The 27,557-nt window shown below is 44.5% G+C and overlaps 1 protein-coding gene across 1 annotated transcript in view; it reads right to left on the minus strand.

Moving 5' to 3' along the window:
• The window catches only part of LOC311213501 (cell surface hyaluronidase CEMIP2-like), a gene marked incomplete at its 3' end in the record, with an annotated part of 50,393 nt that extends 22,836 nt beyond the window's left edge, over positions 1–27,557 (minus strand). The window contains exons 1-16 of the mRNA XM_084293540.1: positions 27,065–27,557; positions 22,498–22,638; positions 21,822–22,383; positions 21,383–21,552; positions 20,889–21,077; positions 20,361–20,530; positions 19,287–19,496; positions 15,358–15,563; positions 13,685–13,754; positions 12,936–13,064; positions 11,837–11,922; positions 11,326–11,457; positions 11,170–11,205; positions 10,341–10,493; positions 8,712–8,889; positions 4,005–4,220 (exon numbers count right to left, since the gene is read on the minus strand). Of these exons, the coding sequence (XP_084149666.1) occupies positions 4,005–4,220; positions 8,712–8,889; positions 10,341–10,493; positions 11,170–11,205; positions 11,326–11,457; positions 11,837–11,922; positions 12,936–13,064; positions 13,685–13,754; positions 15,358–15,563; positions 19,287–19,496; positions 20,361–20,530; positions 20,889–21,077; positions 21,383–21,552; positions 21,822–22,383; positions 22,498–22,638; positions 27,065–27,530 (3,114 nt within the window). The 5' untranslated portion in view covers positions 27,531–27,557. The remainder of the gene's footprint in view (positions 1–4,004; positions 4,221–8,711; positions 8,890–10,340; positions 10,494–11,169; positions 11,206–11,325; positions 11,458–11,836; positions 11,923–12,935; positions 13,065–13,684; positions 13,755–15,357; positions 15,564–19,286; positions 19,497–20,360; positions 20,531–20,888; positions 21,078–21,382; positions 21,553–21,821; positions 22,384–22,497; positions 22,639–27,064) is intronic.

Below are 27,557 nucleotides of genomic sequence, written 5' to 3' on the forward strand. Positions count from 1 at the left end.
TGTTCTAGGATGAAATATTCATCTACCTAGCAACATCTCTGTTATTTTTTGTTTAGATCTACAAAAACACTTAAGAGAAGAGAGTCATAATGATACTCTAAAATATGATAAAATAGTAAGAGAAGAAGATACCCCAGATACTACAGCCTAAGGAGAAGAAGAGCTATATAAACATTCTAAAATGTGAACCTACTGCTTGCCTGGATCATTTAATGGACATAGTTGTCATTTTAGCTGCTTAACACTTCATGCTAAAAAGGTGTGTCAGATTTCCCTGTGCTTACATGGCAATTTTCCCAAGTAGATTGTGAAACTGAGAAGATAATTTCTTTTACAATTCATGGGGGAGCTGCTATTCAGCTGGATAGCAACTATGAAGATAAGCAAAATGCAAAGCACTAGAACAGAAAATCTTGATTTCTGAGAGAAAGTTTGGTTGCCTTTCTAGTTTCTTTAACATTGTTTCTGTTCTGCTGTGCTGTCAGCTGTCAAGCTGGGGTAAAATCCTTTAAAAATGAGAAACTCAAAACACATCTTCTGCTCTTTTGGTTGTTCAATTGTTCAAAGTAGGCTCAGTTCCCAAGAGAACAATTTTTCACTATGAACTTCCAAGTGAAGACTTTAAAATTCTTTCAGAAAGAAAAAATATTTTTTTCTTCCTGTAAGACATACTAGGACCAATTTTAGCCCTAAAAATAACAGCAGCTTTGCTGACATCAGCAAAACTATTTTTATTTGGTGTGCATTTTCCATTGGTGTGCATCAGAGATCAAAATTGGACCTCTTTGTCCAAATATGGAGCACTAGCTGAAAAATACATTGCAGGCTTTTCCTTCTTCCCAGCCCGTGAGGTGCCAACACTGCTCAGGCACCATACATTACATTATGATGGGATCATAAAGGTTTGCTGGGAAAAGCACCTTTACATACTGCATCTCTTGATTGCTTTACCTTTAAAAGCATTATTGAGTAAAACAGCTATTCAGCACTTAATAGACAAGTGGCTACCAACTGGACATTTGCATCTTAGAGGTGCTGGGTTATTGTAATTGCAAAAACAGAGTTAACAGGAATTGAATGATTTCTAGTTCAGCAGTGTGCAGTAAGGTAGTGACTTTTTGGAGCAAACCTGTGAAAAATCAACAGCATTACCTAAAGTATTTTATAATAGCAAGGCATCAATTTTTGTTAACTCAGAAATGACACTAATCCAGCTAAGTGGCAGTCTCTTATGAATCTCTAATATTTTTTTAAGCTTATAAAGGAAAAAAGCACGTACTGCCAAAAGCTCTACCTATTTTAAAAGAAACTAAAAAAAGAGGTTTCACAGTCTGTCCTGATGAGTTTCTCTGAAGTCTGCAAGGAAGCAGTAAGTGCACAGCCTCAGCTGCCTAGAAGGCACCAGGACACTTCTCTTGCTGTGTATATAAAAATCAGAAATGTTTGAGGACCTCATTTACATTTTCACAACTAATGCAGATGTTGAGGAGTCTCTAGGTCAGTGCTTTTGGAAATCTCACCCACCTACATGGAGAGAACTATGGAATGAACCTTTCCCTACATTTTTCTTTTATTATTAGCCTCTGCAACGGCTGAAAATCAGGTTGAGAGGACACCAAGAACCTCAACACCCTGCTGACAGTCTGAGTGACTCACAGAGATTCCCAGAAGCTGTGGTGCTGCCAACTCTTGTGATTTCCTTGTCAGTCTTCCTCTCTCTGATGTTCTTCCTTAAAGTTTGGCTTTGTTTACATTACACGAGAATTTCAGCTATCATCCAAAAAATAAATAAAAAAGGATTTGGTCTCATTTGTATAACAATAACCCTACAGACTTCAGAATCCAAAGGGGAGAACAAAGAGGCCAGATAGTTCTTGTCTGCGTAAATCTCATGATCTTAAGCTGGTCCCATAACCCTTTGTTGGTAGCGAAAGGCAACGTTGGAGCCAAAGCACAAGGCACAAGTACTTCCCGCTGAAGGAAGCTCTCAGACACCACGTGGGGAAGGTGGCATAGTGCTCCTTGGACATGATGAGGAGCAAGGGCCATGAACCAACCATGGGAAGGTGGAAACATCAGCCTGAGTCGCCAGATTAAAACATCCTCAGGAAAGTCTGTCCCTGGGATTTTGTGGTGCTAGCAACACCTCCAGAGGAATAGGTTTTCCCCTGGCATTTCCTTTCCTAGGCAAATTTCATCCAGAAGAAGAGCATGAAAGGTGAATGGAAGAAACCAAGCTGAAAGGAATTAACTGAACTCTAGGCATTTTGCTCAGAAAGGATTTGGCTCCAATGTTAGCCGAAGGACTTGGATCTGTTTTCCATGCCAAGTAGCCCATCCCTAGTCTGACTATCTTGGGCTCAGTTCAGCAGCAATATAAGAGTCACTATTTCCTTCAGCTGAAAGGACATTTTCACCTGCTTGCGCTAGGAAAGAATAAAAGTTCTTGTCTACCAGAGCTACATGAAAAGGAAAAGAAAAACAGATTTTGTAATAGAGCTGCTAAGATCAAAGCCAACCATCTTTCTCCATAATTGGATTCACTCTTTTAAGCTTTTGATCTGGAGTATGACACTCAGAACTTAGCACACAAACAAATCATCAGTTTGTAAAGACATTGAGAACCAAGGTCAAGTTGAAATACTCCAGCAGTTATACCCCCAGAATTAAATCAAACCCTGCTGCACAGGACCAACTTCTTCTACATTGCACACATATACATTTCTCTACCCAAAACCTATAAAATTAATAAGAATTTCACTCATCCTGCTGGATGCTGATTAGAAGAAAAATGCTGGTAAGTAACGGATCCCAGAGAAGCAAATGTTTACACTTGCCTAAACCTAGCCAAGGAAATTCTCTATGGTGGAAAAACTGCCTCAACACATAGAGTGCCATGATCGCAAGGGTATTAATAGACACAAAAATACAAATGTCTACTTGTTTACAATTCTGAATTTAACCATTATGTTGCCAGAGCACAGAATATTATTTCTCTAGAGACACAGAGCAAAATGTAAGTGCCAAGGAGAAATCCCTAACTCAGTGAAACTATCCATAGGAGCCTAATCCTGTTTCCGCCTAGTCAACAGAGAACCAGAGGACTTCAGTCCAGTGTCTAGACACTTAAATAGCAATTCCTGTCCTCTGCTGTGCAACTAAAGCAAACACAAATTTTTTTAGCATAAGGAGACACACAATTTGGACATGACAGTGCATATATTATGTATGCATAGAGGTCTCAAAGACAATTGCATTCCTAAAATTTTCGTGTAGAAAAACTTATTGGAGAAAGGGGAGCAGAGTGCTTTTTGACTGCCTGAGCTATGAGCCTACACTTTACACATCAGAGAACCACAGAAAAAACACCTTCAGAAATCCTCTAAAGTGGAAAAAATGTGTATCTGAGTTTGCAACCCTTCCTGAGATGCAACTGTAGGACATCAGGCTCTTCTAATCCTCATGCTCACAAAACTGTGTGCTAAAAAGGCAAACCTGACAGTCTGCTCTTTCCAGGGGGGCAAATTAATGCTTCCTGGTCTTCAGTGTCTTCAGGCAGAGTTTCATCCTGTGCTGCACCTACCAATGTCTGGGCAACGACTACTGACTCCCCATGAGACAAGAGTAACATCTTCCATTAGAGAAACTAGATTCAGCAGAGTGATGGAAACTAGAGTTATCCACTGGATCCACTGGAGAGTGGACAAACTCCTGGAAACAACGACTTGGAAAACGTCAGACTTTTCCCCAGCTAGATTTCAAATTGCAGCCTCTTGTGGGCAATGGGAAGAAAAAGAGCTCCTTACAGCCATAGGTTAGAGGAAACTGCACAACAGGGGCTTTACAGAGTCCTTGGAATTAGGCAGATAACACTGAGAGCAGTAAAGTTATACCCAAATTATTATTGTTCTGTTATCTTCTCAAGAGTTCATAGGGTTTCACTCCACCACCCCTAAGACCCACCCAACACGTCCAGTGACATTGCCTGCAGCCACCCCTCTTACCTGTGCAAATCTCCCAGTGCACATCATCCCATTCCAGCGTGGGACTGTGAGACACCCAGGGTGACGGAGCAAGTAGTTGTCTGCTCTGCCAATGAAAGTGTCTGGATACCCTGTCACAGAGCCATCCAGATCGTGGAAGATGGACATTTTGTCACCATCATTGTCATTGTTTCCAAACCACTGGCCTGATCTGCCAAAAAACACCTTCAGTCCAACCTAGCAGGAGAGAGTAGGAAGGAAAAATAAGTAGGGGCTTGAATTTGTGGTGTTTTAACAGCCAAGACAGTGAACTAGAAAGCATTATTTGTTGAGCAAGAGCTTTGCTTTGCCTCTTCTACTTAGATTTCTGACTACATTGTTTTTGTCTCCTATTTCTTAATCCCAGGAGATATTTTCATCAAAATTAGGCTTTCGGTTCTTTGAATTAAACCCGCAAAGCCATTTATTCCTTGAAATCATACAGCAATAAATGTGTCAAAAAGAAGAGGGTGACTCAAAGGGAAGGGAAGTACTGGAAGATTATGAAGTTTGCTGAGAAGTAATCATCATCTATCCCAGTTGTGATTAAAGAAACAAAAACTACTAAACCTATAGTGAATTTACTCACAAATTTCCAATGACTATTTTAAGTGGTGCTATGAGTGCCATTTTTTTGTAATTAATTCCCCCCAAAACCTTATGAAACTCATAAAAGTGACAGAAGCTTTCAGAATTGGCTCTGTCGTACACCCCCTGAAGAACATATATATGCATATGTATATATAAGGCAAGAAAAATAGCAGGGGACAGCATTATCCTCATTATGCATAGCTCTGTTTTCAAAATTTTTCAGTTGCTAAGTAAAAGACTCTGTCCTGATATGAAAATACAGCAAAACAAGGAAGCTGTAGATGTTCAGCAAAAAGGCATGGGATATTTTAATGTTTGCAGAGAAAATTATTGCAGTGTGCGACAATTAAGTTCTGAGGCAATCAAGACAATAATTATTCCAGGTCAAGTACACTGAATGAATCCTGCAGCAATGTATATTAAAAGAGACAGCATAAATAGCATCTTGATCACGCCGACCCAAAAGACTGTAATTTGTTCCATTTAGCTCAACTAATTTTAATTGGGCTGCTCACAGAAGTAAGAATTAAGGTCAGCAAGATTAGGCTGCAAGTTTACTAAAGACTTCAAATGCTTTATTTTCACAATAATAAATAGAACAACTTAGGAGAATAGGAGGGGCACTGTGATTCTTAGTTAAATGGAAATTCCCACTGACTTAAAAAGAATTTCTACTGCAGCAAGAACTCCTTGCAGAATAAAAGTAGCAAGAACCTTACATTGCTCTATTAAGTCTTTATTACCTTAAAATTAAATTAAACCCTAGAAGCATTTTTCTGCCTCCTCCTTGTCAAAGTATTAGCCTCATAAACAAACACCTGAAGCAGTCTCACTTAAAAGAGGCTCAGGCATATGGAAATTTAATGTGTATTTTTGAGTGTATTAAAACCTTTTCTTACTGCAAATTAAAAATTTCTTACTGGAAATTTTTGCCCAAAGGGCTATTTGGCAAGGAAGGAGGATCTCCTAAGTTCTGTGATTTTTTTTTGTTTGTTTTGTTTTTCTTTTTCTCTTTTTTCATTTTAATTTATAAATATTTGCAAAATGCAAACACTGCTGCAGCTCAAAGCTCCACTATAAACATTTTGTGACAGTGTACTTCTGGGGTTGAATTTGAAAACAGGCACTTCACTGAGGAAGAGAACAAAGTCAGCTGTACTTCAAAACAAACTAAGGTACAGCCCGTACAGCTTACGTTTGATTAAATGTCAGTGATTCCATCCAGCAGGCAGATAGTTTTGGTGTTAATGCTAATATGATTTCTAACATTCTTCTCTAAAAAGTCTGAAAGTCAGAAATTAAATGGAAATGATAATGAGCAGTATCACTTCTTTTACAAACCTTATTTTTGTAGGACATGAGATTGATGATGGTTACAGAAGTATGTAATTTCTTAGGAATATGCTAAATAAACCTGCCCAAGGGCAGCACGGGTAGCAGAGAAGTACTGAAGATTACAGTGGAAAACACCTCTTTTTAGATTAAAAAATAATATCCTTGTATCGCTGCTATCATTTTAAGAAAACTTTTTCAGCCAGTGTGAATCTTCTTCTATTTTATCACCAAAGAGCTCTGCTCTCAGCATAGCATTTCCTCTGATGGAGTGTTGCAAGCTCTCATCCTGCCAGTTCTCTTTAGTCAGGAACCTCTTTAGCTGTTTGCTGTTGTTGTTGCTCTTGCTCCTTGCCTCACCCTACAGGAGTTGTGCAGCAGAAAGATAGAGAGGTGAATGGGTACCTATTTTATGACTAAAAAGAGAGATGTTGGGTCTTCTTAAGAAAAGATGCACACAAAAGATCCTCTTTGGGCATGGCTCTGTTTTGGGCAGGGGTTATCTCCTTTGAGCTCTCCAAGTCCTATCAATTGTCAGTAATCAGTCCTATAGGAGACTACAACCACCAGTCTAGCCTTCAGATGCATTAATACCGATTAGTGCTTCCACTGCTCTGGAATAACTGTTTTAAAGCACTTTTTTCCCTTTTTCTTTTTAAAGCAGCCTAGCATTAATGTTGCTGTTAATAAATGAACAGATATATTTATATACACCAGTTAGGTTTGTGAATGAAAAGGCACCTAGAACATTTTCTGTGGAGCGTAGTGTTTAAGTCTTCTGTTCTACCTGAGCATTTATTTTTATGCTGGAATTAAACAAGACCTGACTGGCTTTATTACTCTGTGGTCTAACCAATCAGCTGATTATTCTGATTAATTACACAATTATTCCTTCAGCATGACTAATAGTTTTATCATCACTGTACAACTTGCAGTAATGTTTAATTTATTCTTTAAAAACAACTGTAAAATGATTGTCCCTTAGGGAATTAGTACTTAGCTACCCTTTAAAAAGTAATAAAATGAAGCCTGGAGATGGAAAATTAAATTAAAACAGTCTACAGGCTCTATCTTAACTAGTCAAAGACATATTGTCCCATATAGCAATTAGCAACAAAACAATAAACTAGCCGTGCTCCTTCAAGTCTGAAATCAGATTTAGCACATCTGGGTTCAATCCAGATAAAATAGAATCAAAGTGAAAAGTGCTAGGATGCAGGTGGCTACAAACATAAATGATTCTGAAGCTGGCAAAATACCAACTTCAGAAATGGACATTTATTGGAAACATACATACAAGAAATAATTATTTGGATGATGTCTTTTTTTTTTTTTTTTTTTTTTTTTTTGTAATAGGCAGACACTAATTATTACATCTTCTGATCATTTTTACCTTGAAAATCTCAAATCTTAAAGGTGTTGCAGTACTAAACTTCCTCTCAGACAAAAAGTGCTGGGACATTTAACAGGCTCATTGGCCTCAAATGGCACAACAGTATTAAAGAGTTGCATTTTCAGCCATTCTAGAGGTAATCATCCTCTTTGCTGATGTGCACAGATATAATCTACCCAAAATCATTCCATTGGATAGAGTCCTACAGCCATTACTGAAGGAAAATTTCTACTCTCTTCCAATCTGCTGAACAAAATTTTCATTATACAGTTTCCTCACCCTGTTTCTAGGTTGATTTTCTTGTTCTTGTTCCCCATTATCATCTTAAAACCATTTCCTCATGGAAGACATAAGGAAGTAAGTAAATGAGCCCTTATTCTTGTTATAATGCTCCCTAAAGTGTCTAAAATAACTGAGAGCTCTTTACTGAAATAGAAAGGAACTGTGTTTACTTAAAGGAAGCAGTCAAGTGACTGCAATCAACGTCATCCTTTCATAAAATACCCTGCTGGTGATGGTCTAAAGTGTACCAGAGAGGGGACAGACAAACTGACTGCTTGCCAGAGTAGTTATATTGGTTAGTCCCAGAGCAATGGAAATTTTCCTCAAGATAAAGCCAAACCTCAACCCAAAGTTACTACAGTTCATGGACGTCCTAACAAGCATGGAACTTTGTTTGAAAAAAAAAATATATAAGGAGAGGTTATGACACCTGAGAGCAAGCCAGGTAGAATTTATCATTTCCCAAGCTAAGTGTGCAGGGCCATGATCCCTGCAGGAATCCAAGACAAAGACTGGAATTGCTCAGCAAACTATGGCTCCTGCCAAGACAGACACAGAGCCACATTCTGCTGTGACTGCTCAAGGAAAGTCCCTGTTTGTGCTCAACAGGAATTTCATTGCTGAACCCAGAATTTGCTGACCATGGATTTGCTTCTAATTGCTTTTCCTTCTTTCTTTATAATTGTATTGCAAGTTATTGTCTCCTGCCATCTCATTGGGTCCCTCTTGAACTCTAAGACCCAGTCTTCACCACGTTCTCACTATATATTAGCTGTCAATGCTGCTCAGCTAAGAGTGGTGACATGGCTGTTCTGATTACAAGGTGAAACCTTCCACTACTGCAGATTTTGTTATATATATCTGCCCAGGTATAAGAAACTTTGATATTGATACTCCCCAAATTTTGTTGGTTTATAAATAACCATCACTAATAATTAAAGAAAAAAAGTCTTGCAAAATGAAGTGATGGCATGCATCAATGTAACACACACTACAGCCTGGAAATTCCTGCTCTAGAATAAATCTCTCAACCACTTCTAAAAACTTTGAAAAATTGCACATCTAACAGCATGCATTCCTGTTTTACTTACACTTTTCTCCATCAGGATTTGTGACACATTATTCTGGGGGCTTATCTGCCAGGCGTTCTTCATGAAGAACCCAATGGCACTTGAATATCTGTCAACAGTTGGGGTGAACTTCTTGAAAGTGCACTTTGCCATCCTGACAGGCCCATCATAAATCTGGAATCCACGAATAGGGAATGTCCTGTGAGATTTAAAAACAAACAATATCCTGTGCTAAAAGCTTGGACAAAGTCTGAGTCTTCTCCTGAAAGCACAGAAACCTACCAATAAGAAGATAAAATCTCTTTTCTTTCCCCAAATTGGTATCTGGATGCTTATCACATAGATAATGAAAAATGAATCTCTGCTGAACATCTTCTATAGGATAAGCTTTGAAGGACAAAACAATGACCTGCACAGCTTACATAAGGCTAGTGTAAAGCAGTTCAAAGCTCTTGCCCCCTGCCACCCAGGGATTCATTGGTATGAGGAAGCCCCAGAGGGCTGTGTGTCAGCATTGCTATGAAGTTTCCTGTTCCAGGATAGAGAGATTTCTTCAGAAACCTCAGCATGATTGAAAAAATAATATCAGTGAGACTCCCTCCAGGCAATAGTGTCTCCATGGAAGAAGTACCAAGTGGTGCAGCATAGCTCCTGCTCTCCTCACAAGCCACCTCACATGAAACCCCCAGGACCTAGTCCACAGCATTTAATGCAGAAAACTGATTCCTGCAGCACTAGCCAATGGACACATCAAGGCAAGAAGACAAGGCAAGAAGACAAGGCAAGAAGGTGTCTCCATTGGAAGACAGCAATGGAGAGAACCTCCCCATTCCATGGTCTGTCTTGAGAAGGTGTCAAACTTACTTAGCCCTCGCAGTGTTTGATTAAAGAGTGGCCTGTTTCAGCCTTGCAGATGGTAATGAAAGCTGGCCAGTAGCAGCATGGGAGGGTAGGTCAATGCCCACCATGTCCAGAAAGACTGCTAATTTGTTTAGATGTAAAAGCCACACAGCAGACACAGCAGACAGCAAATGGGCACACAGGCTCTCTCCAGCCTGTCAGTCTCTGAGGACCAGATTATATCATTTTTTATAAAGGGTTTAATGATTGCTGAGCATCACCCAAAACATACATTAGGGTAGAATTTAGGCTTGGGGAAGCACAGCTTTCCAGGGGATGCTGTTGCTTTAGTGGAGGTTGTGATGCTATCAAAATAGGAAATAACCTACAGCCATTGAAAGAGAAGTAAGATTCAATAATGAAGACACCTTTATCCATTGTCACAGTGGTCTTGTTCACTCACCTACACCAGCAAGAAGGCATAAGGAAAGCAAGACATAAGGGATCTGTGCCATCAGGTCGATGCTGTGTTAATGAGGCATTGGACAAAAGCAATTTGGTATCTTTCAGATTTTCTAACCCACTCTTCAGTGACTTATAAACCAAGCAGAAAATTAAATCAAATATTCAGTTGAGAATGCTCTCAAACTGTTGTCCTGACAAATGAGTTTACTTGAACATTTATTATTTCTGGCCTGTACAATAATTTAAACACCCAACAAAATTACTTGTTGGTAGCCACATTCATTCCTGAGGTTTTTCTTCAGGCTTGCACTAATGCCAGGAAGAAACAGCAGAAGAAAAACTCACTTGTTTCTGGGCAGGGTCCTATATTCTCCATTTGCCCCTTTCCCCCAGTAGCTGTTCTGCCCTCCCTGGGAGCCGAAGTTGCTGCTTTCTCCAACAAAAATGGAGCGTGTCACTTCCAGGCTGGAACCATCATCGGTGGGGAATGTCCCATCACTACAAGAAGACAAAGAAATACCAGATAACTACACAAATGATTAATTTAAACTGTTAACTACATAAAAGACATAGTATTTCTATCCAACTTATATATCTATTTGCTCTACACCAAGCTGCTCCATAAGTTTTTAGCTACCTCCCTGACACAACAACCAACCATCGCTGGTTCTCATGGCCTACAACAGGCTCTGGATCTGGCTTATTTTTGCAGGATTTTTGCAAGAGAGAATGTGACAAGAGAATGTGACAAGAGAAGCAGGAGTGGGGCAGATGTCAATGGAGGAGACAGACGATGGCAATGCCTGGCCAGCCACTGTGCCCATGGTGTATAAACTGTAGACCAGGCTGGGCCCTGCAGCCAGGCGAGGGCGGAAGAAAAGTCTTTTCTTCAGCAGTGCCAGGTGCTTAATCTGTTGGTTCAGGGCCTACCAGCCAAGAGGAAATATTCAGCAATTACAACATATTCCCCAGACATGCTGAGGCAAAGAGAACGAAAGGCTAAATTATTCCTTGTGTTAACGGCTGCACGGGGAAGGCTTGATGTGGTCTGTGAGGGAAACGTGAGATTTTCTTATGTTTTACAGTAATTATCAGGGGAGTGTCTCAGCTTCCATCCTTTCGCCTGATACATTGTGGGGAAAAAACAGGAGGAAGGTACATTTTAAGAAATTACCTTGCCAGAGTGAGTCCAATTCCATTGTCTGAAAACCTAGGACGGAAGAAGCAGAGAGGTGTAAATTACAAAGAATGTCTGAGATGAATTTGGCCTACAGGCCTGCTCACGTCTGCCGTGAGGGTAATGGTACGGCATGTAATTACAGTAACCTACCCAGAGTTGCGGAAAATAATGTCGCCGCCCCTGGCCCAGGCCCCGTGGTCATTATTTTTAAAAGCAATAAGGCCATCAATTATGGCAGGAACTCGCGGCTTTTCAGGATCAGCGTCTTGATGTGGGCGAAACCTGAAGCAAGGAGCTGGGTTAATGCAGCACACTTAGGAGCTCTTATGTCATCTTTCAGATTAAGTTCTTCTTAGTAATTAATAATAAATTTTGAAGTTTACAAACACACTAACAGAATAATGGGATCTAGAATCCTTTTCAAGTGCTTCACGGCTTAGTCTTCATAACCCCAAGTGCACATGTATCTTTTTTGATCAGCAATAATACAAACAATTCAGTGCATAGCTATTAAATATTTGCCTCTGCACATCAGAGAGAGCTTGTGTGTATTTTCAGATACTTGGGCCATAACGAGGCATTAATGATCTGCTAAATACAATGCAGAAGCCAGGAAGCAATACAAGTATCCAAAATACTTAGCCATACAGCATGTGCTTACCTGGCATTATCGACAGTGAGATACTCTCTGGGATCTTCAGCGCTGGCTCTTGTTGTCTTTACTCCTTTTCCAATAAACAAACCAGCCTGAGAATGCAGATGACTCCAATTATTTTAACAGACTGCACACAAGAGACCAGAGATCACAGATTTTATCAATGAACGTGGGCAGCCAGTGTGTGCAGGCAGAGTGAGTGCATGCAGAGCGAGTGCCTGAAGCCTGGGCTTTCTCTTCCCTTTCGGTGTCACTTGGCACCACTCAGCATGACATGAGCACAGGATGTAGCACACTGAAGTCAGGACAGAGCCTGCCCTGCCATGTGTTACGCATCAACATCTTGGGCTGCCTTCTGACCCAATGCAAGGCACTGAACTCCCACTCTCTCTCTCTTGCAGAAAGCAATAAGGGACTTTGCCAAGCTCTTGACAAATTTTTGGAAAAAGATTGTTGTTAAGAAGTAAGGCTTTAAATAAAGAGTGACGAGTCCCCCGACAGTCAAAAGAGAACATGAGCTGCTGTAGCCAAGTTAAAGACTTTGGGATAGAGCAGCAGCTGTCACGGACCAAGATGTAATATACACAAGGCCCAGAAAACAGCACTGATTTCAGTCTAGAATCCTGAGAAGTAAGTTAAAAATGCTTTTTATAGCTTACAGGTTAAGTTTTCATGTCAACAGTATATTTGGGAAATGTGTTTTTCTTGGAATTACCCTTGAATTTTTGGTCTAATTTTTCAAAGGTGATAAGCAGGCCCTGGCACAAGCTATTTTTACTCATCCCCCTATATCCTTGCACCACTGTGGCCAACAGCAGCATTCAGTGTCCTCCTCCTGCCTCTCATTCCTTAAATCTCATTTAGTAGGTGCACCTCTGGCCTGGGCACATCCTCTCTAATGCAGACAACTGAACAGGAGCCCCATTTTGCTCAGGTTCCACTTTAATCTAGAAAGAGCATCACCCCCAAAATCTGCGTGTCTCTTAATATAGTTCTATAATACCATAATCAAAATTTAAGACAGCCATAAATCAGAGCACCATACATTGTCAACCCTACACCATACTGTTGTATTGGTGGTAACATACAAAAATCATCCACATGCCTTGAAATTGGAGTGGACTCGGTTGTTGTAAAATACTCCCAGGGGGGTATGTTCAGCCTGTCCCTCTGGATATCGCCCCTCGGACTGTCCAGTTGGAACCCGGTGGAAGATGTACCATATCCCAACATCCTAAAGAACAAAGGAAGGGTCAAGGAATTGGACAGTGCAGTTAATGATATAGAATTTCCTGGGGACTTAGTGCTTCCCACTGTGCTGGCCAGATTTCTCAGCTGAGCCTGCAAAACACATGCGAGTCCCAGGGGACACACAGCAGCACATACTCTCACACCACCCCTCTTATCTTTTGGCATGCACAGTGGGCCCCTGAGGCACACGCACATGAGTTTTAAAAATCCATATGTTGGGGGTGAAATACAGGTGCTATACAGCCACATTAAACACAAACATGATTTGGTTAACCATCAGAGATAACAACACAGAAAGAGTACATATTTATATATGCAAACATAAAATTATATTGGGCATTTAACTATTAACTCCTAATAAAAATCAACATTTGTTAAGAGACACCACACACCACTTCCAGCCACCATTGTGAGAGAAATCAGTCTCAGAGACAACTGTAGGAAACTACTTGTTCTTAACAGAGAGAAAGGCTGCAGAAATATATATCCAAATTTTATGATGACTTCCTAAAAATTCACTGCCCTCACATTAATGACATCAATAAGAGTAGAGTATACAGGACCTGGAGGCAAAGTATAGTTATTGCAGTTAAATGTTTTTACCTGAGCACCCGCTGCTGCATTCTCTATTAAATTGTTGTTTGGATTTGCAATCCAGAAAGTGCTGACAGCCCTGAAAAATCAAAATCAAAATCAAAATGATCCTAAGCAGTTACCAAACAGGAAGGGATACATTTTCATAGCACTGTGTTGGACTTCAGCCACAACCCTCCTATTGACTTTAAAACTCCACACAACCTTTTAATGATTCTCTTTAAGGAACAGCATCTAGTGATGTCAGACATTCATTTATGGAGTCACATGCTGAACTTATTGTAAATTACATGAGACCATTAACACAAAATCTGTGCTCTGTTAAATGCAGCTTAAGGAAATCTGATGTCTTTTTTTTTTTTTTTTTTTTTTTTTTCTTCTTCCCAAAAGTTAAGCAGCTTTGGAAAAAGCCTGAAAAGTGAACTTCTATTTTGTTTTTAGGAACTTTGGGGGGCCATGGCAGGAGGTAGGGGATTCGCTATGGATTTACTATGCTTCCACTTGGAAAACAAAACAAATGTCCTTGCAAGCCACAAATGGCTCATTAAGCAGGAGATTAAGGAGATATTATTTTGACATTTGTTCAAATAAAGAGTTTTTGCCTCAGAGGGAGGATCAGCAGTGGCACAAACAGAAGCCAGACATAGCTATGAAAACATTATGATCTGTTGTATTACTTCATTTGATAACATCTTTTGCAATAATAAAGACCACATGTAAAAACACTGTAAACCATTTCTCATGACCATAACAATTAATTTGATCATTCTAAGCAGAAAATCTCAATAATTTTTATCTACCTTAACTACTGCATGATCAAGAATCCCCACTCCTTTGCTTGAACAGAACAACTAAATAGGTGCACAATAAATCTATATTAACCATATAGTCAACCATAGCATTTCAACAACCATAACTGTAATTAATTCAATTGGATTACTTACATAAATTAAAATAAGTATGGTTTGGGCACTAGATCCTTTTCCAGAAAATGTGAAAATACAAATTTCTGTTGATAAATTATATTCTCACTTGCAAACAGTAACCAGGCCAGTTCCTGGATCCCTTGGGTGCCCATGTTTTGGCACATCAGTCTCCAAAATGGAAGCTGACTTTGGTCAACTACAGCAGGATATTGTTTACTGCATTTTAAATGAGGCTCACTGCGCTGTATGCTAATCTCTACGTTCTCACTAAATCTCTTAGTATAGCCTAGATACTCATGTACTTGTGTATCTGTTGACTTTAGATGCAAAATTCAGCCCTGGTGAAAACAGGCAAAAATTCCCTTTGCTCTAGGTGATGTTTTTGCCAGCTTACACCAGAACTGCACCTACTTGCACTTATCAGACAAATTTCATGGAGCTGTCTGGTTCAAAAGGACTGAAAGGGGTTCAGACACAAGCAAAGTACTCTATGCATTTATGATTCTTGCAAAACAGCAACAGCAATAAACAACAGCAAGTATTCCTTGCTCAGGTTTCATGCACATACTAATAGATATCTTCACATGCAAAACAAGGTCAAAGAGCTAAAATATTTTTAAAAGTGAAATGATAGGAAAAGCTGCACATTTTTCATCAAATAGCGTAAACATTATCATCAAAAGTTTTGTTTTTTAGGACCCAGCTACAAACCTCAACATCAGTGCAAAAACTAACTCTACCTCCTGGAGCACTTACATGCAGTCAGTGCTTGGCACAGGAATGTAATTCCCATAGACATGGCTCCGGATGGCAAGGCACATAGCTTCATTGCGATCTGAGGGCAAGATCGTTCCTGACCTGGTGAGGAGGCCCAAGTTGTGATAGAACGTATTGCGTTGTTCCGTCCCATCTTCAAGGAAGAAACAGTGCCCCAGAGTGTCATAGCCAATGGTGTCTTTTACCTGGAAGAAAGTGTACAGGCCACAGATTGCAATGCTAAGAGCAGTAGGAATGACAAGTGATGTGCTTTATCAGTGAACTCAGAAACTCCTAGGAGCAGTTTTGCTACCCTGAAGTGTCTTAATGTGCATCAATCCAGGAGCTAGCTCAAGCCGCATGTGGTTTGCATAAGAGTGGCTGATCTTTCTATACAGCGTAACTGCTATTAATATTACTCTGAGGGAGATCACGTGCATAATTAAGGGAAAATCATAAAATACTGGATTTAAGACGCCTCTCAGCTCTAGGAGAAAATATATGTTTCAGTGTCATGAAGTAAATACCTATGTAAATATGTATGTGTCTTGAATGATAAACCAAAAAGTTAGGCCGGTTAATCCAGAAATTGTCATGACTGCAATACTTCCCAAATAAAATAATAATAAAAATCTTGAAATTTCACTATATGAAATAATTTATATTATGAATATTTCTGTTCTTTCTGCTCCACTTTTAGAACATGCAAGTCCACTTCATTCCTTTAATGCTCAGCTTGGGCAGAGATGGTCTCTCACTGCTTCAGCCTATTTAAGATTAACTGACATGTATTAAATCATAATTTGACCAAGAGGATTTAGCACAAGCCTCCTTTGATGTACAGCTTTATGAAGACAAATTTAGAAATCCTTTAAATGTGAAAACTAAATCAGGTTAGTTAAAGCACCAACTATTTGTTACTAAATCTCACTTAAACCGAACTTTGTACTTCACATGATCCCCGTCAGCATATTTATTCACTCTTCAAGCATACCAAATTCCTGTTGACGTCAGTTAGAGTTATGTCCTTGTAAAACTGCAAGATTAACTAATATTAACCCATTTGGTTATTTCTGTATGCAGAGGGATACTTGAACCAAATCCATTTCAGATTCATATCCTGTGATTAGCACTTAATGGCCTACAACTGTACGTAACAGCTGGAGTCACAAACACTATAGTTTCCGTAAGTATATTTCTACTGAAATTTTCTACTTCTTTCTTGATTTCCTGGCAGTTGTCCCTCAAGCATGTCATCTGCTGCTCTTGTTTCAGCCTCAGTGAGGTGTTCGAGTTAAAAAAAAGGCAGCACGCAATGAGGCACCCAACTCCAAAAGATACATTTTTGGCAATCCACTGAGGTTCTGCATGCAGGTGCACTAGCTTAGGGTGAGCTACAAGGAAAATAACCAAGAGCCTACATGCAGCAACACTGAGAGAAAGTGTCTCTATCAGTTTAATCTCAGGAATGCAGGTAGGAAACGGATTTAGATCGAAACGCAAGTGCTTTTGCCAACCTGCTAAGAACAGTAAATCTGACTACTCATATCCTTCCAAATGATGGGCAGGAGCTGCATCAAAGATTATTTTTTGGAGAGAATTGGTAATGGCAAAATGCCTGTTGCCATAAAGGAAAAAGTTTCATTCTTATAGATTTAGCTGAAGTTCAACTAATCTGTGCTTCAGAGAAGTCCATGAAAACCAGACTTGTATCCAAAGACAGATTTTAGCTTTAATTAATACAATTTGTGACAGTTTCAGAAACACATGGTGGCTCTGAAAACCTACACACATGAAATTATATTGATCGCTTTTCTATAACATTTTAAAGACCATTTACATTTGCACTTAATGAGGAGAATCCATGCTCTTAGATCAAAACAGAAACAACTGAATACTCCCAGTACATCACAGATAGAAATTAGAGGCTTGGAAAGGAAAGCCTGCCAGCAGCACTGTGACATTAACAGTAGCATATTACTGTATGTGTCAGCATGCAACATTGTCCACAACACAAGCTGCAGCCCTGTTGGCGTGTCCAACACCAGATGTTTAAGATGCCTCTAAACACTGAATTATATATAGTCCAGCAACACAATATAAGTGACCTTTAGGCACTGCAACTTTATACATGTAAGACTACAGTATTCTGCGGTAAGTGTGCAGAGGGAAGCAAGCAGCATGTCACAGCCCGCTTTCTAACCACAGTGAGTAACCCAAGCTGCCTGTGCTGCTGCCGTGGGCTTGCAAAGTGGCACAAGGCTGGCACGCAGGAGAAGCAGATGGGAGAAAGGCCTCGCACACGATGCTGTGTGACCCATGCACAGCACAGCACAAAGCACAGCACTCCCATAACGTCTGAAGTTACTTCTGAAGAGGAAGGGGGAAGAGAAACCTGTCTGGTCTATTCTCAAAGGCTGAAGTTACATATCATGTGCAAAAATGGATACCCACCTATGTTATTTAACTGTCATTATCTGATACAGTTGCAGTTCTCTGGAACCGCAAATTATTTTAGTTTATTTTAAAGCAGGGCTCTTTAATACATGTACACTGTAATTACTCTTAATGAATGCATTGCAACCACATGATTCTTCCACAGGATCACTTATTTAGCCTTTGCTATGAAATCTGTCCATGAATTCATGGACTCAAAGCCACCCCAGCCTGGTTGCTGGTGGCCTGGATCTCACTCTTGGATTCCTGATCACACACCTACTGAATTCCACATACCCCACGAAACCCTTGACAACCTCCCTTCTGATAAAGACCTAGGGAAAGACCATCATTCTTCTCAGGAATAATATTAATGTAAGGCTTAACTTTTCATTCCTGGCAGGCTCCTGCTATTCAAAGGGTGTAATACTGATGGGAAGAGACAGGGAGTTGAAGTGTATCTAAACATCCTGTGCAAGTCTCCTGCCACCTAAGGGCTCTGTCAACAAAAGCAGGTGCTATAGCCAGAGCAAATCTCATATATGAGAAGGTAATCAATAATTTTGAGTGGTATGGACAATAGAAACACTGTTCAAGACACATGAAAAGTGTCTCAGTTGTGCAGGTCCAATATTGTAGTTTTACTAACACCTGCTTATTGGTGGACCCTTTTAGACAAGGGTCCCACCACAGTGTATCTATGTCATTTCTTACAGAGCTTTATGTCTAGAGCTGAGAAATGTTGCCAGGAAAAACCTGGGAGGTCATGAATAGTTCTGGGAGTGTCTCTGCCTAAGCACACATCAGGTGAACGAGGAAATGTCCATGAACATGAAAATACCACTCCAGGCCCTACAGAGCACACAGCAATTGGACGTGTCAGGACTGGAGCAGGAACCTGTCTTTTCCAGCTGGGGCATGTGTGGCTTTTTATTTAAAAAAAAGTTCCTCTCCACAATGCCCTTGTGAAGATCTAGGTCAAAGCCAAGTTCCTGAGGGTTTTTTCTGGCACTGAAGTGGCCATTTGGGTCTGTACATCTCATATTGCATTCCCTTTGTCATGTGCAAAATTTTTGGATTTGTTTCACATTGCCCTGACTTGAACAACCCTTGTCTTTTTTATCTCCATTGCAAATAAGATCTATTGCTTCAGTCATGTCCATTAAAAGCCCATTGCTTTCATTTTAAATTAAACTTTGTATGATCACAAACTGTCCACAGTAACCATGACAGAGATTTCACTGTATCTGATCACACCATTAATAATATTAATTACCAGGAGAATATGAAGAACCTGAAATTCAGTTCAAAGAGCTGCACCACCAGAACAGCAGTCATAACCTGTCAAATGAGGTTGACAAGTCAAGACATCTCTGAGGGAAAAGACACCTTATTCCAATATTCTGATTTCTCTTTGCATCACAAATGGCTTACTGTTTAGCAGTGCCCTAAGCAAAGAAATTAACTCGGTACTAATAAAATGTGTTTCCTACCAGCAGGCCATGAGTTCCATGTATGGCAACACACCTAGAGAAGCAGTGGTGGATAGCCAGGTTATCGAGGTACGTTGGGCGGTCGTATCCTCCTCTCTCATCCACATCCTCAGCCATGTGAAAATGCACAGGGTAACTGCCCAGGATTTGCTGCCCCATGTTCTTTAATTCCACTCCTGACATGTGAACAGAACTAAAATTCCTTAGGATCTGTTGAAAGAAGTGTAGGTCCAAGTAAAGCGTTGCAATATAAATAACATGCTAAAAGAAAAACACTTTTTTCCCCATTAGGCAATATGTTTGCAGTACAAAACAGGGCCTGATCCCAGAAGGAGGTGCCAGCTCCCTGCTCTGACTCACAGCAGCACCTGTGGAGAAGCATGCTGGCGGCTGCGCACCTACAGGTGTGGGGGTGCCAAGGAATAGCTGCCAAACAGCACGTACAGCATTTAGCAACAGCAGCACATAAATGCGTGACACAGCTGTGGACAAAATACTCCTGCCAGCTACAGAAAGGGACAGCACTTACCAACAGGCTCTGTTTCCTGTAAACTTCATCTCTGTCAAGTGAGTTTAGGTCAGACCTGCCCAGATCTCTGATTTCCACTAAATGGGAATGCATTTATCTTACACAAAGCCCCTGGAACAGCAAAACTTTGCACGTCCACCAGGAACACCTGGGACAACCCAGAGAGGGCTAATCCCAACTGGCAAGACCCAGCACTTATCTGAGCCATGAGTGGAGCAGGTTTGCTCTGAAGGAAGCACAGCTACTTCAGCAGCACTTTGCAACCTGTGTAACTTCACACCGCCCCTACCAACAGCAATGGAGCTAAAGAACCCCACTAGCCTGGAGAAGGGTATGCTTTGGGATATGTGGAGAACAAAATGGCACAGCCTCACTCTACGTCTAGTTCTGCAAAATAGGCCAACAAACTTTCCCCACCTTCATAGATAAGTATTCTTTTTTACCCCAGACACAATGGTAGTTTCAAGCTGCATACTGCTCATTTACAAACCAGGGAAGGAGCTACCTGAAACAACCTACAGGCACGTGCATTAAAAATTACTCACTTTAATATGTCCTCCAAATGTGTCAAAGGAGAAAAACTGACATTGATTTTGTCCATAGCAGGAGTCTTCCATTTCTCCTTGAATAAGTATATTTCTAGTCAGAAGACCAACCTCTGCCCTCATATCGATGCCATCTATGACTTCTCCGATATGAAGATAAAGTGGGCTGCCTGTAAAAATCAGAAACCTCTTATTCATGGGGAGTGTGGTGTCCTTGTTATCGTGCTGTTCTAGGCAAGTGCACACCTTTCATTTAAGCAGTCACCAAGTTTAGCACATGCCCTGTATCTGATATCTGATCCACAGGAGATCAGCCCTTCCCCTGGCTTCTATAGGGGATGGCTGCCTCAGGCCAAATTTTAAATCCCACTATGATATCAGGGCCTTTCAGCTCTCCTACAACAAATGTCCACATGGGACACAAATTAGCTAAAGAGGTAAGTAAGTGTAAACGTAGAACATAAAAGACACAACAATGTAAGTATTTACAACAAACAAGCAGTTAAAAAAAAATATATAAAATCATACCATCGATTTTCACTTGATTATTTTTACATTCAGGGCAGGGAAGGAGATTAAACTCTTCAGCCTGATGCATAGAATAATCTGTGCTGGCAATGACAATCCTGTCACCAGGTAACCAACTTCTAACATCATCCACTAAATGAAGAATTATCCCTTTAGACACTTCCACTTTAAATCCATTATGAGGCACCCCTGAAAAACGAAGCAATCAATTATTTTACAGTTGCACACGACGGAGTCCTACAATTAGTCCAAGTGCTTACCGATTTAATTTTTGTCTTGATAACTGTGTGCAACAGAAGCGCTCTGGCCATTAAATATGTCAGTGTCAGCTCTTTGTAGACAGTAAAATGTTACATCACGGGAGTACTGCTGTTAGCGTGGTCACCATGCATAGGGGCACAGCTATTACTATCATGGCACAGTTCAGATTTGTAGCCGGCAGACAAGACCGAGCAAAGCAGCAGAAGGCGAACAACGATGAGGAGCCACTAAACCTTTAATCCATCCACTGAAAGCAGTAACAGTGAAGCGGGTGCCATCGTAGGTCAGGAAATCCCTCTGGGCCACGGCGAGCCCCGTGGTCCCGCTCCCGTGATACTCCCTCTTATCTTCAGCCGTGGAAAGCGCGTCCCCTCCGAGGATCCCCACCAGCGCCCAGGGCTGCCTGAAGGACACCAGGAGGGAGCGGTCGGGCAGGCAGCCCTCACACACATCCCCCCCAGCCTCCGGGACCCGGAGGGGCTGCTCGGAGCCCCGGATTCCCCCTCCCTCTTGCTCCGAGCCCCGTCCCGCGCCCCCCGTCGGGGCTCGCCCCGCGCTGTCCCGCAGCCGCGCGGCGCCCGGCGCGGAGCTGTCCATGGTGGCGCCGCGGGCCCGCCCCGCCGAAGCCCCTGGGGCCGCGAGTTCGAGTCCCGCGCCCGCCGCTCGCCTCACCTGTAGCCCAGCCGGGCGATGTGCTCGCTCTGCAGGCGGTCCCGCAGGAGCAGTCGCGTTTCCAGCGTGAGGCTGCGGGCCGCCGAGTCCCCCACGGCGGCCGCCACCACCCTGCCGGGGGGCTGGAGGGCCAGGAAGGCGAGCAGGCGGCGGCACTCGCCAGCTCGTAGGTGGGTGTCGAAGCGCCCCGCCGCCAGCACCCGCCCTGTGCCGGCGTCGAGGATGCGGAGGTTGAGCCCGCGGCTGCCCCAGCGTTTCTCCGAAGTGTAGCGGCCGTGGCGGAGCCCTCCGGGGTGCAGGGTTTTGTCCAAGAGGCTCCAGGAGCGAGGCCGCCGGCCGTGCAGCTCCAGGACGCCGCCGCCGCCCACTCCCACGAATTTCTGCCCGAAGCCGGCCACGGCCGCCCCGTCGGCGGCTCGCCCGTACAGCGAGATGGTGGCCCGCGAGCCGTAGGGGCAGCGCTCCGAGCCGATGTGCAGCTCCCCGCCGTCCTGGATGAGGATGTAGCGGGCTCGCAGGGTGATGGGCGGCCCGCGGGGGCGGTCGGCGAACACCAGCTTCCCTGGCGGGCGTGGGGAGAGCAGCGGGGTCAGGGGGCTCCCAACGGCGGGGACGTGAAAGAGGGGACCGGGAGGCGTCCCCCCACCCGGCTGCGTGCCTCCCCTCCATCGCTTACCTCCGTCGCGGATGACGAGGGAGTGGAAGGTAGCGGAGCTCTCCAGGCGCAGAGCCGCCCCCCGGCCCACGACGGCGGCTCGGCGGGTGTCGGAGCCGGGGTGCCACGGGGAGAGGTGCGGGGCGGCCCCCGGGCACGGCCCTGCAACAGACGGGGGCAGCGGCAGCGGCGGCGATGCGCGGCGGGGCGCGGCGGGGGCGGAGGGGCGCGGTACCGACCTGCTGCTGCGCTGCCGCTCGCTGCTCCGCGATGTGTCCCGCGGCGCTGCCGGCACCGGGACCGGCTCCGGGACCGGCTCCGGGTCCGGCTCGAAGGGCAGGGGGAGCCGCAGCACCCCCGGGCTCCCCCCGGCCGCTACCTGCAGCCCGCAGCCGCCGCCCGAACACGTGCGCGGCGCCTGCTCCTTCTCCGCGGCTTTGCACGGAGCCGGCGCCAAGATACATTTTGCTTTGGGCTGTGGTTTTTTTTTCCCTCCTTTATTATTATTTTTTTCCTCCTCTTAACCTAGCAAGAGCGAAACCAGAAGCAACCTCCTTCCCCCCCCTCCGCACGCAGCGTGTGACAACCCCGACAGCAGGACGAGCGGGGAGCCGGCGAGGAGAAAACCCCAGCGGCAGACGGACGAGAAGCACCGGCGAACTCCGGCCGGCGAAAAGACCTCTTACCTATTGCCCCGGCAGCGCCGAGCCGCAAACTTTGTACGCCGCCTCTCGGGAGCTCCCGACCCGGGCTGCTGGGCAGAGGCAGGCGCAGGCAGCTCCCGCTCCTCCGCTCCGGCTGCCTCCCCTCCGCCTCCCTATTTATATCCATCTTCCAGCCGCCGGCGGTGCCCGCACTGTTTACAGCAGCTCCGCTGCTGGCTCCTCCCAGCTGGGGACGAGCCCTCCAGCCCGGAGGTATATCTGCGGCCGGCGCCGAGATGCTCGGGGCCGGGGAGATCCCCGCTGCCCGCCCGCAGAGGTCGGCCCCGGCCCCGGGCTGTTGCGGGGGTCCCCCAGCTCCCGGGGGTCACAGCGGGTCTCCGCCCGGGGAGGGCTTTGGGGGCTCCGTGCAAGCCTGCAGAGCACCCAGCTGGGCTCAAAAGTGTGAAGTGTGGAGTTCAGGGGCTTAGAAACTGCCCTGGGAGGGGCAGGGGTTGAGGCACTCCACCCCCCATCTCTCCCTTCAGCCCTCTGGCACCTCAGAATGAATCAGGAAATGTCTCAGGTTGGAAGGGACCCTGAAGGTCATCTAGGTCCAAGCCCCCTGCCATAGATACCTTTCCACAGGGGTGTCCTATGCCAGGCCATCCTACAGCAGGTAGCTCTGAGAGCACCTGAATCTAGAGGCTGCAAACATCCCCCCAGACAGTGGGGGAGCAGAGAGATATCTGCCACATCACCTCACCTCACCTCACCTGACCAAGCTGCAGTCAGAGCCCGCAGCGAAACAGACAAAAAGCCTCCCCTCTAGAAGGTGCTCTGGCAGGATACAGCTTCAAATAAATCTGTTTGCATTTATCCCCATGGACTAGGACTGCTCCTCGCCCTTATGGGCTCCAGGCTGGCCTCCAGTCTCCACGCACACGGCACTGCCTGCAGGAGGACCACCACACACACTTCTGCTTTCCATGAACTAGACCACATTTTTTCCTAGGCTCTAGCATAACTGAGCTTCCAGGGAACACATAAATACAGGTAACTGTTTATTGCAGCCACTGCCACCTCCTTCCCAGAGTTTAATCCCTCGTCTCTGCTCTGCTGCCCAGCGTCCAGTGGTGAGGACAAGCCAGAAGCAGGCGAGCAGCAGTGCCAGCCACTGCTCCCACCCAGGGCCGAAGCCAAAGAGGTGTGAAGCCACAGGTGCTGCTGATCTCAGCGACAGTTGTGTGCCATCATCTGGTCAAACCGTTCCAATCTGTCACCCCTGAAATTTATTCTGGTGCAGGATTTCTTCTGTTGGGGGGCACAAAGAGGCTATAGTTATGTTAATAAGGAGCGAGTGCTGTCAGACAAAATATGAGAACAGACTGGGAGCAGGGGGGTGGGCGAGGGGCACGGCCGTGCCCACGCTCCCGATGACAGCTCTGGAGCAGGAGCAGCACTCGCTTGTGCTGAAGGAAACACATTTGCTCTCCTACACCCTGCTCTGGGACTCAGGGCGGTGCTGAATCAAGATAAGCATCCAGCCCAGAGAAACACATCCAGCCAATACTCCCTCATGACAACACCCCATAATACAGGGAAATGCTAGAGCTGCCACCTTTGCTACCGGCTGTTCATCTATCATGTATTGCTGGCACTTCTATTCCTGTCTCAAATAGCTTTTGGCATTTTCCGTCCAAAAAGCGGCATTAGTCAGTACCGTGCCTCCTCTTTATCTGAACATGACATGTATGAATATGGGTCATGGGAAAGCAGAGCAGCTATCAGAGGTATGGTAGGTTGTGCTCATTTTTTGGAGAAAGATTTATCTACTGGTGGGAGCCGCAGGCAGGACAAGACAAATAGGAGTGCTTTGTCTTAAAACACACTAGTTTCTCTGAATTCTGAGGTTCTAGAAGTGTAGAATTGGAGGTGGACAACTTGAACCTTTATTTTATAGCCTGTCAGTCCCCTAGAAACCTCATATATATTTACATAAAACATTTACTCTGCAAAAGATTTCATAGACTTACAAGGTAAATAAAAGATAACAAGGGTTAACCTAACCTAGTAACAGCGGAAATAAGTGTAGTACAGGCTTTGGGTAGCGCTAAATTTCAGGCAGGCCTTGCAAAACTATTAGCAAAGCCAAAAGTGACTCTATTTGACAAGGGCCTTTTTTTGAACAAGAACTCAAAATTTGTGTGGTGTGAGCACTGTTTAAATCCTTCAAAGCCATTTTCCCCCTGTAGTCTCAAAATCCACATAGCTGCACTGCTCTGTTACTTTTTGTTTGTTTGTTTGTTTTATAAGGCAAGAATAATTCTTGGAGGTGAATTATTTCAGTATCATTTTCTCCTGCATTGTTTTCTCTGACTGAGGAGGAAAATTACAAAGCAAATGAGACTGGATGTATCATCTTGTTTTTCTGAAGAGTCCTGTCTCATTTTCAGGAAAGCACAGAAATGCTTGTTGTTATCTGTATTTTGGTGCATGCGAGCTAAAATCTTTTCCTTTCATTCCTTCCCAAGTTTCCTTTTTGTGGATGATTTTTGCTTTGCAGCACTGCCAGGCCGAAGCTTACACAAGAGCGCTCCGTTACAGGGCACATCCTCAGCGTGAGCCTGTTCCCAAACATCCTCACACCTGCAAGTGGGAAATCATGACTAATCCTCACTGCCTCAAGCACTCTGCTGGGGTAGATCTTCCTTGAAAAAAAATAAAAATAAAAATCCTGAGCCTTCCTCTGAGTGTTGTTACAGATCTTCCTTGCAAAAAAAAAAATAATCCTGAGCCGCCCTCTGAGTGTTGTAACTCTGGGTTATAAACTGAAGTTTATATTTCTAGCAAATAAAGTCGGTCGTCTTCCTCTTCCTTAACGGGCTACCTGGTACGAGGAGATCTCTGCCATCTCCCGTCTCGGCTTGCTCCGAAGGCAAACGCAGCCGGAGCCTTCCCTAACAAACCCCGGTGGCTGCCGAGGCTTTCAGGCGGTACGGAACAGAGAAGCTGCCCCCACGGCAGCCGCCCGGGGATGCCCCGAGGGCCGGGGGAGCTCCTGCAGGGCTGCAGGGGATGGATCCTGCGCGGGACTGCACCGCGGCCGGCCGGGCGGCGTCGCCCTTGCACAGCCCTGGCCGCCCAGCCTCGGACCCGGCCCCGGGCCTCTCAGGCCCTGGCCCCCTCAGACCTTGTCCCCTCAGGCTCCTGTCCCTTCAGACCTTGTCCCCCTCATGCCTCGACGCCCTCCAAGCCCCTGTCCCCTCAGGCCTCGATGACCCCCAGTCCTCAGCCCCCTCAGGTCCCGTCCCATCCTCCTGAGCACCCAGTGCCTAAAGGACGCAGGCTGCCACCTCCTATGTTACCCTTAATTAAACAAACGTTATCAATGAAGTTTTCCTGCTCCTCTTCCTGGCTGTGTATTCTGTCATCTCTCACTTTATTTATTTTGTAATTCTTCCTAGATTTTATGTTTTTCCAAGCATCGCAGCCCCCTGACACGTTTCCGCAGGCAGCCCCCAGCTCCGAGCGGGGCAGCGGGAGGCGTTGGCACAGCCGTGCCCTGGGGAGCCATGGCAGCACACTCCTAATGCATTAGAGATGCTCTCAGAGGCCACCATGGGCCTGGCAACCCCACCGAGCCGGGTACAGCACTACCACAGCTCGGCTTTTAGCGCCGGTATCGAATCCCACAGACCAACACAGCTCACAACCAATCTATGGCTCATCGGCGGCGACTGCCCTCCACATGCCGCCCCAAAGGCTCCTCTTATGCAGACTGTGGCTGCTGCCAGCCACCTCAGCACACACCTCCTGCCTCAGGCTGAGCACCTCAGCCCTCGTCATCGCTCGGCAAAGCACTGGGGCCTGCACACCGAGCCTGGCTCCCACCTCAGCCCCATTGGCGTGACAGAATCAAACCCATCTCCTCCTTATGTACCTACCACTTTGCTCCACTTGGGGCTTTACGGGCGTTTTCCTTGCTTTCAGCATTTGCTTCTTGAGCAGAGCGAAGACCTTGGACTGCTGACCTTCAGAGAGCACTCCCATGTTCCTGAGCAGCTGAAGCATCCTGTGCAGCAGGAAAGGCTTCAGCTTGTGCTGTGCCAGCTTGAGAGGACTGACGTGAATTTTGGGCAGGTTGACTTCCCGATCACAGTGATAAAATCGGAAGAGATTCCAGGCCAAGCTAGGTCCAAAGGTATCCATTAAAATATACCTGGAGAGTTTACGGAGCATGTCACAGGACAACTGCTTTTCTTGTGATTTCTGGCCCAAGTTCTGGCTCAGCAAACTTCTGCTGTCCTTGTGACCGAGGGGAGAGCTGCTTCTGAGTAGGCTGGAGAGTTTGTGTGAGCCCACAGTCCCAGGAAGGGTTTTCTTACTGTGCAGCAGTCCTTTGTACTCCATATCCCACCAAGAACTGTTGGGATTCAG

The sequence above is a fragment of the Netta rufina genome (assembly GCF_964035555.1).
Source record: "Netta rufina genome assembly, chromosome: 11".
NCBI lineage: Eukaryota > Metazoa > Chordata > Aves > Anseriformes > Anatidae > Netta > Netta rufina.